The 12243-nt window shown below is 40.4% G+C and overlaps 1 protein-coding gene across 1 annotated transcript in view; it reads left to right on the forward strand.

The window, feature by feature from the left end:
* Positions 1-12243, forward strand: part of nav3 (neuron navigator 3) — a 321553-nt gene that overhangs the window by 269510 nt on the left and 39800 nt on the right. Inside the window, 3 exon segments of the mRNA XM_061714666.1 lie at positions 7079-7162; positions 10149-10260; positions 10945-11069. Of these exon segments, the coding sequence (XP_061570650.1) occupies positions 7079-7162; positions 10149-10260; positions 10945-11069 (321 nt within the window).

Here is a 12243-nt window from a genome sequence, read left to right on the forward strand (position 1 = left end):
ACGAGCGGGGTGGGAGCTTTGGGCTTTTTCCAGCAGTTGTCTGGTTTGAATACGTGAACAGATGTTCACAAATGCAATCCTGTTTTCTTATTATCGTTGTGCAGCAAATACATAGTTAATTTATTTTCTGGTTATGTACAAACTAGACTTTCTCTTTCAGGTTTGTCAAACCTTTATTTGTTGCTGCAAACTCTGGAATTATTCATGAACGCGAGGCTCGTGATCTTACTGAGATCCTGAAGCCGTCGTACTTACGTTCAGCCCGTTTCATGCCCTCGCTGGGTTTTTCTGCCTGCTACTGCAAAAAATCAAAATCTTAACAAGAATATTTGTCTTATTTCTAGTTAAAATGTCTCATTTTTAGTCAAAAAAAATCTCATTACACTTAAAACAAGACTCATCACTGGAAAAAACAACAATTTTCACCTGTTTCAAGTGGATTTTCACTTAAAATAAGTAGAAAAATCTGCCAGTGGAACAAGATTTTTTTGCTTGTAATGAGAAGATAAAACTTATGAAACAATGTTTCATAGTGTATAATATTAAGTTATGAAATCTCATGGGATGTTAAACTATAGTATTATTATATTGTTAATATATTATAGTATGGTGATATCATTTTGTTATATGTTATTATATTATAAAATTATTATGTTATATTAGGATATTACTATATTATTATGCTATATTTATATTATATCGTGCTACACCACTCTATATGATAATTATTTATTTGTTTACTTATTTATTCTCGAATTAATATTCTTAATTTATTTATCTACAAAAAAATGTCATTACACTTAAAACAAGACTCATCACTGGAAAAAACAACACTTTTCACCTGTTTCAAGTAGATTTTCACTTAAAATAAGTAGAAAAATCTGCCAGTGGAACAAGATTTTTTTGCTTGAAATGAGAAGATAAATCTTGTTCCACTGGCAGATTTTTCTACTTATTTCAAGTAAAAATTTACTTGAAACAGGTGAAAATTGTCAAATAACAAGTTATTTTTTTGGTAATGACTCTGATTTTTGGACTAAAAATGAAACATTTTAACTAGAAATAAGACAAATATTCCTGGTAAGATTTAGAGTTTTGCATTGTGGCCAGCGAGGTCGTAGCTAAAACAGGAGTCTCTCTGAAATCCATCCGAGGAGAAAGACTTGAATATATGACGGAGGGATGAGGAGAGAGAGCGGGGCCACGAGCAGCAGTGAGTGCTGGCTCCGGTGTGTCGTGCGTGGGCGAAACCTTGGGAGATACCGAGCCCTCCAACCCCTCCAACCCCTCCCAGACACGTTGTGCTGAGACGCAGGTAGATCAACCAGCTCCAGCATCTGAATGCATCAACCCCCAGAGCACGCAGCTGCTCAAGCGTTGAGTCTCCGCTCCGCTCCGCTCCAATGCTTTGATCAGGAAGTTGTGCAGACTGGAGCTGCAGACAAACTTGACAGACAGAACAAGAAAACATGCCTTTATACAAGAGTCATGCAGCAGCAGAACATGAACCATGCATCCACCTCTGTGTTCTCTGAAGAAACTTTCTTTGATGCTACTTGTGGTCATGATGTCAAGTTTACTGGAAACATTTCAGTCTTTGTTGGATTTGTCTGCGGTCAAATGTTTCAACATTGAAAACGCTCATATGTTTATGTAGCGACTAGTTCCAGGTTGAGCCACCTGTGGTGACTTTTGAAGTATTGATTACTCACGTGGGTAGATAAAGCACCTCTCTGACAGACGGCGACTCGAACAGAGCTGCGTTAGTCTCCAGCAGCTCAATAATGTGTCATTATTATGTTATTGACAGTAACTGAGTTGTTCTCCACAGTTAACACTTTACTGTTCACTTGTGAGTTGAAAGATCCTCGTGTTCGTTTGTCTGGTGCACCATAAGAAAACCAGAGAACAGAATCAAATTGCAGGGTCAGCCCCTGTTGTATTGGCTAGGCTGTTAAAATAGTTCAGATATTTACTCTTCGTTAAGTGAAGACAATGAAGAAAAAACATATGTTTTAACACTGATTCATTATCTGGGTTGACATCTTAAGTAGGAAGTAATAAACAGGGATATACGGCTGAAGGTCTGATATGTTTGGCAGATGGGGTTCACGTACAAAAAACACCTCCCTTTTTAGTATCAATACCAGCCCCCCAGTCTCGCGCTCAGAAGGCACGCCGATTTTTTCCAGTGGCCAACCGCGGTACTGCAACCAAAAATCCCATGGGGCCCAGAAAGCTTTTTTCCCATAGACCGCAATAGTAAAAGAGAAGCCTCTAAAACTGTTCACAGGAACCTCCAGCTGAAATCACCGGCAATTACTAATCTTTGTATTCTATATTTTTAAGTCATGGACTTTATATCCGTCAAAAATGTTTTCTAACGGCCAGAAAAGTCAAAGAAAAGTCTCTTTCTGGGCGTGACGTCACGGCTGACGTCACAGCCGTGTCCGTGCATTCCACGGATGTTTATATTAATATATATTATGTAATTATATTATATTAATACATTAATAATATATGTAATACTATACATGTAATAATATACATTAATTAATATATTATATTAATACATATTATATTAATATTCGCGTCATTGCCCCGGGGCATGATGGGAGGCCCCAGAGCATCATGGGAGGTGACTCAACTGCGCATGCTCTATGGGCCCGTGTACACGGAAGTAAACCAGGAAGTCAGAGATTTTTTCGGCACATGCGCTGGCTGAGCAGAATGCATTGAAATGAATGGGCGGCCATTTTGGGCACTGTATCCAGTTAATATTATAGATCCATGATCAATACTACTGGATCCATGACCACCGTGTGCATTTTCTCTCCTACCTATGTAGTTTGAGAAAAGTGTACTTCCGGCTGGAGAACATTGTGCATGATATGATAAAGTTTGTAATAACTTTGATTCTATTCACTGGTTTTCTTATGGTGCACCAGATAAACGAACACCCAGGATCTTTCATGTGTGTGAGTGGGTGAGGTACCGTTGTTGTTGTCTCAGGTATGAATATTCAGAAGGAATAAAGACAGCGGGCCGTTCTGAATCCTCATTTCTTTTGTCTCACATGGACAGGCAGCTGCATGGGCACCGTTTACACGGAGACCTTAGAAATGCTCGTTGTTTTACACACACATTTCTATTCCCAGAGACTGCGATAGAAATGCAAAAATAAGCTGCATAGAGAGGAATTCTGGTGTTTTCATGAAGTGTCTTTTCCATTTAAGTCAGACTTTGGCTTCATGCATATGAGATAGTAACGTCGGTGTAACGAGCAGCTTCATGCACTAAACTGAGAGGAAGTATTAGTCTAAAGTACAACAAAGACAATATTATATATATATATAAGTATTGTAATGTTGCAGAGGGAGGACTCCGGTCACTCCAGATTTCCTGGATGACTTTTCATTTTCATTTTTTTCTGCAGAATGCAAAACCAGAGTAAACGAGCAGGCGTGAGGTCACTGGAGCACACCGGTGTACCGCTACGTCTTTTTCTGGGTTTGTTTTGTGAGGGAAATTGAAGTTCTATTGTACTTGGTCATGGGAGTGTTTACATGGACGATTCCTGGGATCAGGAGCGTGTTTACTGTTGGCTGGTAAAGCTGGAGCCAGCGTGCTCCATGGGCGTCCGGGTAATTGATTGTGCTTGACTCTAACCCAACAAGGAGCTGGTGTGAGCAGCTGATTTCAGGTGTGAGGGGATTAGCTCGCTGCTTTGGTGGAATTAAATTGGGTTTGAGAGTTCATGTCGGCACCCTTCCTCCCCCTCTGTCTCTTTCTCTCATTCACAACTAGGCCTGTGTTGAAAAAATCTATTTTCCGATTCCAAATCGATTCTCATATTAATTCCTAAAAATCCATTTGTATGTCTTAAGATCGCTTTTTTTTCATCATTACATTACAACTTTTGGTATTTTTTTGTTTATGTCCAAAAAAAGGAATGTTTTGTTGGACATGAGAATAACTGGTGCCATGTTTTTGCCTTTAAATATGTTTAAAGGTATGAAAACATTAAAGTGTTAGGTTATAATTGCATAAATTGTCTATATTTCATTACTTTATATACTGTCTTGGGGTCACATTTGCATAAAAGGCTAAAAACCAAATTCTCAAAAATAAAAAATTGAAATAGACCGAAAAAGGAAAAAAAAACAAAAAACGAATGAAATCAATTTCATCCGTCTCTGTTTGCTGTCCTGGATCTTTTGATAATTCTGCCCCACATGATGTTTCTGAAAGCAGTTACACTCAAAATCTCAAAATCTCAAACTCAAAATCTTACCAGGACCTTATTTCTAGTTAAAATGTCTCATTTTTAGTCAAAAAATCTCATTACACTTAAAACAAGAGTCATTACCAGAAAATAACTGCCAGTGGGACAAGATTTTTCCACTTATTTCAAGTGAAAATCTACTTAAAACAAGTGAAAATTGTTGTTTTTTCCAGTGATGAGTCTTGTTTTAAGTGTAATGACTTTTTTTTTTTTTACTAAAAATGAGACATTTTAACTAGAAATAAGACAAATATTCTTGTTAAGATTTTGAGTTTTTGCAGTTCTATCAGCATTCTGGGAGCTGATTGGTCCTTACAGCATCATTATCTGCCAATACTTGCTGTTGAATCTCAATATAATACTAGTATTAATATGTTGCAGAACTACAGTCATATAATTCATGCAACAGCTCAAAAAACAGTTTTAATAAGACTAACCCAAATCAATATCGGAATTGAATCGGATCGAATCAAATCTTGATTATCGATTCTGAATCTTAACCCTTGTACTGTCTTCGGGTCAAAATGACCTAATTTTCCTTCCTTCTTTCCTTCGTCCCTTCCTCTTTTCTCCCTTCCTTCCTTGTTTTCTTCCTTCCTTCCTTCCTTCCTTCCTTCCTTCCTTCCTTCCTTCCTTCCTTCCTTCCTTCCTTCCTTCCTCCCTCCCTTCCTTCCTTCCTTCCTTCCTCCTTCCTTCATCCTTCCTTCCTTCCTTCCTTCCTTCCTGCTTTCCTCCCTTCCTTCTTTTCTCCCTTCCTTTTCTCCCATCCTCCCTTCCTCTTTTCTCCCTTCCTTCCTTCCTTCCTTCCTTCCTTCCTTCCTTCCTTCCTTCCTTCCTTCCTTCCTTCCTTCCTTCTTTTCTCCCTTCCTTTCATCCTTCTTTTCTCCCTTCCTTCCTTCTTTCTTTCCTTCTTTTCATTCTCCCTTCCTTCCATCCTCCTTTCCTTCCTTCCTTCCTTCCTTCCTTCATCCTTCCTTCCTTCCTGCTTTCCTCCCTTCCTTCTTTTCTCCCTTCCTTTTCTCCCATCCTCCCTTCCTCTTTTCTTCCTTCCTTCCTTCCTTCCTTCCTTCCTTCCTTCATTCCTACCTTCCTTCCTTCCTTCCTTCCTTCCTTCCTCCCTTCCTTCCTTCCTTCCTTCCTTCCTTCCTTCCTTCCTTCCTTCCTTCCTTCCTTCCTTCCTTCATTCCTACCTTCCTTCCTTCCTTCCTTCCTTCCTTCCTTCCTCCCTTCCTTCCTTCCTTCCTTCCTTCCTTCCTTCCTTCCTTCCTTCCTTCCTTTCTTCCTTCCTTCCTTCCTTCTTTCCTCCCTTCCTTCTTTTCTCCCTTCCTTCCTTCCTTCCTTCCTTCCTTCCTTCCTTCCTTCCTTCCTTCCTTCCTTCCTTCCTTCCTCCCTTCCTCCCTTCCTTCCTTCCTTCCTTCCTTCCTTCCTTCCTTCCTTTCTTCCTTCCTTCCTTCCTTCTTTCCTCCCTTCCTTCTTTTCTCCCTTCCTTCCATCCTTCTTTCCTCCTTTCCTTCCTTCCTTCTTTCCTCCCTTCTTCTCTTCCTCCTTCCTTGACCCGAAGACAGCACAAGGGTTAAGAAACAGAATGGATTGTCGTTGCCCTGTAGTTGCAGGTCTGCAGTAGGTCCTTGTTATCGTGCAGCCTCGTTGACGTAGCGCAGCAGAGAAGCTGGCCGCATCTTCTTCTTTTTGAACTCATCAGGGAGGAAATCCTCCTCTCGTCCACTCCTCCCGCTACCACCCATCTCCACCTGGACGTTACACCCAGAACAAGCGTCGGGGACCCAGGGATGGGCCAGATGGTTCATCCCTGGGACACGTTCACCTCTGATCAGGGCCTGTTTCAGGGCGGGGGGGGGTCAGGAGTGGGAGCAGCACAGGTGGAGCTGGAGGAAGATATGGAGATGGGGGATGTTTGAAGACTTGGCATTTCTAAAGGTCAAGACCTGTGCTGGTTCAGACACAAACCGGTGGCGACAGCAGGGAGGGGAGTCTATTTCTGGACGCGGGGCGGCAGTTTGGGATTTTGTTATTTTGTTAGGACGCTGTAAGCCTTTAATGTGGGCAAATCCTGCTGAATTCAGTAAATTAAATTCCTTAAAGGCGTCTGGAAATAGTATAAACGTCCGTGTGAGTGTGTGTACGTGCGATCTGGGCTTTCTGCCCACTTCCCTGTGACACACCGGGCATGGAGAGCGTCTGAGGGCGGCAGTACGTACGCGTTTTACCGGGCATGTGGCACATGCACGAGGCTTCACAACTTATCTCTACTCAAACCTGTGTTTCTAAAGCCAGATCCCACAGGGGCATGAACGCAGAGATGCTGAACCGCTTCCATCCTTCAGCGTGCTGCTTCTTCCTCGGTTGACACAGCAGTTTAAGGAGAGCAGACCGTCACTGACGTGTGTGAAATACCTTTATCGCAGCGCTTTCTCGCTGATTTCCTGGCGAGTTTGTTCCAAATAAATGTTTATGGAGTATTTGCTAAGCCGTGATGATTAACGCGGACCGATAAGATGCAACAGTGAAGTTATTCAAAGTCATACAGTCGTTTTAAGGGAACCATTCTGAATATACTTGGCATTTCCATGCCCTTCTGAGCTCAAGCGTGGTTGTTTCTTACACCTGATATCCCAGCAGGATTCTTACAGATACTTTTGTCCATCATTCTGTTCTTATTGCATTGAATTACATGCTTTTTTTCCACATATGTGATTGCACTTGTTTTTAAACTGCATGTTGCCTTTCAGTCCTTCAAAAGCATAACTGTTCCTGCATGTCCTGTGTCTGCAGGCTCACCTGGTTGCAGCGTTTGAGAAGAGTCTCAGTAACATGACCTGCCGCCTGCAGAGCCTCACCATGACCGCTGAACAAAAGGTGAGACAGTTTGGCCCCCGCTTTGGAAAATACCCCACAGAAACACAACAGAGAAATTGCTAGAAAATGACCCGCACTCATATGTCAAAACACTTTAAATGAAAATGGCGATCTGAAGCTCTGTGTTTTGACACTAAGGGATTTTATTTGTATTTATTGTTCAGTCACTGCAGCATTGTCCCTTAATGTGACTCCCAAGTCAATGGAAACCCACATTGGTAGCAGTTAAAGTGTATTTATATGCACGAATCGTGGTCCCACTAGCATAAAAAATAGGTTTCCAACTGGTAATTCTGAATTAATTAGTAAGTTTAAATGAATCATTTGAATAAATTAGTTAAATGTGACCATGATATTAAAAAATACCAATAAAATTATCAATATCCCATATATAAATACTTTATACACACGATTTCAGTTCTTATAGTGCCACCTTGTGCAATAATAGGAGCATTACAGTTAATACAAACTCATTCTGATTTGTGGACGTACCAGCTGCAGCAAAATCCTCGTCTGTGCGATTTCACTTTACAGAAACTTCAGTTAGTGCGAACAGCAGCCACGTTGACTGAGAGTGACGTTGACGTCAATGCTCTGCCCCCAAAAAGCCTCGGAGCTCGATCTGAGACTCTGCAGGCCTCACTGACGCATTGATAATAACCCGAGGATTACACACAGATCGTACAAGTATGGTTTCCTCGGAAGGGGTTTCCAGGACGACGCATATTTTCTGCTGAAAAACATGGCAGCATGGCGACAAAAACCTAGGGAACAATAATGGGCAGATGAGACCAGTTACAAATGCATTCGGTGACATATAAACATGAAACAGTCCAGCATGGGGGGGTGATGATAGTGGCTTGTTTTTGCTGGAATATCAGGACCCTGATCATCCTGCAATTTCTGAGTGGCTAAAAGAAAAAAGGATTCAAGGCAACTCAAAGTCCACACTGCAAAAACTAAAAATCTTACCAGGAATATTTGTCTTATTTCTAGTTAAAATGTCTCATTTTTAGTTGTTTGACAATTTTCACCCGTTTCAAGCAAATTTTCACTTGAAATAAGTAGAAAAATCTGCCTTTGGGACAAGATTTATCTTCTCATTAAAACAAAAAAAATCTTGTTCCACTGGCAGATTTTTCTACTTATTTTAAGTGAAAATCTACTTGAAACAGGTGAAAATTGTTGTTTGTTCCAGTGATGAGTCTTGTTTTAAGTGTAATGAGATTTTTTTTTACTAAAAATGAGACATTTTAACTAGAAATAAGACAAATATTCTTGTTAGGATTTGGAGTTTTTGCAGTGCAGACCCGATTAAAACCCTTTAACCTGATCAAACATGTTCCATGTTGAAGCTTTAAGAGACTATGCACCAAAACCTCTTTGTAAAGCAGAACATGGGGAAAACAATGTAATATTGTGTGAGAAACAGATAAGATTGAAGATAAAATTGTTATCCAAGTTATTACTGCTTAAGACAATTCTACAAGCAGTTGAATCATGGGATGTAGCTACTTAGTTTGTTTTTTTTTGCACAAATCTTCTGTATTCTGGCTTATTTTTGTTAAATAATATAAAGCATATACCTTATTTGTATAAATTGGAAGAGGGTGCACTTCCTCTTCCATCAGCGGGGCTTCATACTGACACGCTGATCCCCCATTAGCATCAGCATGTTCAAAGATTTACCCCCAAGACATATTCTGAATGCACCCTTCTTTTCACACATACGTGCACACGTACGCACACACAAGGCTGACGAGACCTAGCAGCGTTTTAATCCTCCATAAATTAAAGCACACTGGGATCTAGTGGGATGCCTTTGACAAACAAGGCCAGGCTAACTTTTAATTAAAGCAGAAACTCTATCTGCAGCCCTCAGTGGGTTTGGGAGGAGGAAGAAGAGACTCCCTCTGTATTATGGAGTCAGTCCAACAGAGAATACAGAGATTTTTTTTTAATTTTCTTCTTTTTTTTAACTCTAAACAGGTGGTGCTGGCTGAGGAACAAATCCACTGTAAACTAATCTTCAAAATACCCAGCACCAGTTTTGTCTCGTTCCCGTCCTCTGAACGCCACGTCAGTGCCAGATTTAAAAATGTGTTCCGAACAGTGTCTGTTGTGTCATCCATTAAAAATGACCTCATCTGGCGGTGACTCTGGAGAATCTGGATTATTAGGGCCCGAGCACTTACAGAGCGAAGGCCTTATCGTATCTGTATGTTTTTTTTTCCTCTTTTTTTTTTTTTCCTCCTTCTTCCGACGAAATGAGGGTCTTTTTTCCCCCTAAACGTGCCCCAAAAGTCACCAAATTTTGCACGCAAGCCGGGCCTGGTGAAAGATTTTATATTTAATGGTTTGCATTAATGGGCGTGGCCTAATGGCTCAACAGCGCCCCCTAGAAAACTTTGTGCCTCAAGCCCCACAATACGGTTTGACGTACATGCACGAAAATCGATACACACCTGTATCATGTCGCAACTTAAAGAAAAGTCTCTTGGCGCCATGGCCGAAACCGAACAGGAAGTCGGCCATTTTGAATTAATTTTGGCACAATTTATGCCATTCTTTCGGCCGCTTCTTCGCCCGAACCGTAACGTGTACCCATGTGTGTTATACATCACAATGTGCGTCTCCATTCTGCGACGATGTGCATTACTTTTATCAGTCAAAAGCGTTACCGTGGCGACGATAGATGCCAGAAAGCGCGCTCCCCCTTCATCCAATTGGTCCATATGTGATAGTTCCTATTTTCTGCCATAACATTTGAATGGTTTGATATACCGTAGAGAGTCCACTCCACTTCCACTGCAGCACGCCTGAATGTGCAGAAGGGTGCGAGGGCCCGTTCATCGCTGCTTCCAGCTTTAATTTATACTAAAAAGTGCAAATTTGCTCCATTTATGTGCTGAATTTGATCATTTTCATGCACAGTGATGATGAAGAAGGCGTCCTCCCCAATTTTTCTTTTTTTTTCCCACTTCAGGAGACGGAGTTGGTTGAGTTGAGAGAAACGATAGACACGCTGAAGACCCAGAACACGGACGCCCAAACAGCCATCCAGGTGGCGCTCAACGGCCCGGATCACCTGCACAGAGGTAGGAACAACCCAGCAGGGCTTTCTTTGAATCCAGGACAGGATGCTTTTATCCTGATTGGACTTGTAAGAAATCAAAGTGTTACAGCTGGATTAGTCAAAGAAACCAGCTCAATCTGATGGATCATTGGCATAATTCCATTTAAGTGTTAAGGTTCTTCTTAGATATTTATGCACACTGCAAAAACTCAAAATATTAACAAGAATATTTGTCTTATTTCTAGTTAAAATGTCTCATTTTTAGAAAAAAAAAATGTCATTACACTTAAAACAAGAGTCATCACTGGAAAAAAAACAACAATTTTCACCTGTTTCAAGTAGATTTTCACTTAAAATAAGTAGAAAAATCTGCCAGTGGAACAAGATTTTGAGAAGATAAATCTTGTCCCACTGACAGATTTTTCTACTTATTTCAAGTAAAAATTTACTTGAAACAGGTGAAAATTGTCAAATAACAAGTTATTTTTCTGGTAATGACTCTTGTTTTAAGTGTAATGAGATTTTTTGACTAAAAATTAGACATTTTAACTGAAAATAAGACAAATATTCCTGGTAAGATTCTGAGTTTTTGCAGTGCAAATCAAGCTCAGTCTGGCGTTGACAAACCTTAATGAGAGAATGATACTAACCGTTGAGTTCACATGCAGTGGTCAGCTTACCAGGAAGGTTTTGTGTGTCTTTCCAGACCTGCGTATTCGACGGCAGCACTCGTCAGAGAGCATGTCTAGTATCAACAGCGCAGCCAGTCACTCCAGTATGGGCAGCCTGGGGAAGGATGCAGAGGATAAAAAGAAGAAGAAGAAGAGCTGGGTAAGTGAATGAAGCAAGATTTAGAAGTTTTTTATGAAGTTAAAGCTTCAAAATGAAGCTGTGTCGGGCTTTACCATATCTGAATTTGTTTGTGATACAGTCAAATTAAAAAAAAAAAAAAAGTTTTTTTCACTGTTAAGTGAATATTGATGCCTGAATTTTATTTTATTTTCAACCAGAAATGGCCAGAAATATATAAAGTCCTATGGGGACGGCAACAAATCAAAATCACTGAATCATCTTACACTAAAGCACTGCAAAAACTTGAAATCTTAACAAGAATATTTGTCTTATTTCTAGTTAAAATGTCTCATTTTTAGTAAAAAAAAAATCTTATTACACTTAAGACTCATCACTGGAAAAAACAACCATTTTCACCTGTTTCAAGTAGATTTTCACTTAAAATGAGTAGAAAAATCTGCCAGTGGAACAATATTTTTTTGCTTTTTTAGCTTGTAATGAGAAGATAAATCTTATCCCACTGGCAGATTTTTCTACTTATTTCAAGTGAAAATTTACTTGAAAAAGGTGAAAATTGTCAAATAACAAGTTATTTTTCTGGTAATGACTCTTGTTTTAAGTGTAATGAGATTTTTTGACTAAAAATGAGACATTTTAACTAGAAATAAGACAAATATTCCTGGTAAGATCTTGAGTTTTTGCAGTGAGGGAGCTTAAAGGATATGAAGCAACGGCATCCTGACACTTTTGATTTCAGTGTGTCACATTTAGCGTGTCAAACTGTTGTCATGAGATAATTTAGACACAGTTAGGGCTGGATATTTAAAAACAAACACATTATTCCATGTAATGCATGTTTTGCATGCACAGGGAGGGTTCAGTCGTGGGTGAATAGTGTGAAGAGGAGCCCAGTACACGGCCCTGAGGGGCGCCTCTCTGCTATTCTTACCCGCTGAGGTCTGCGTGTGAGAGAGTCCATAATCTGGTGACACAGTGAGGAGCCAAAGGCCACGACGTTCAGCTTGTTAACCAGCTTAGATGGGATGACCACATTAAATCCTCAAAGGGCACACAGCTCTCGGGTGTCTCTCGGCACATTAGCGTCCCGTGGAGCTCTGTTGTGATGACATCGTCTCTGGAGCAGCGGGCTCTGATTGCTAGCTGGTGTTTGTCCAGGTCTGGAGGGATGGTGGTCTTTATGTGTGTGAGCGCC

The sequence above is a fragment of the Cololabis saira genome, chromosome 23, assembly GCF_033807715.1.
Source record: "Cololabis saira isolate AMF1-May2022 chromosome 23, fColSai1.1, whole genome shotgun sequence".
Taxonomy (NCBI): Eukaryota; Metazoa; Chordata; class Actinopteri; order Beloniformes; family Belonidae; genus Cololabis; species Cololabis saira.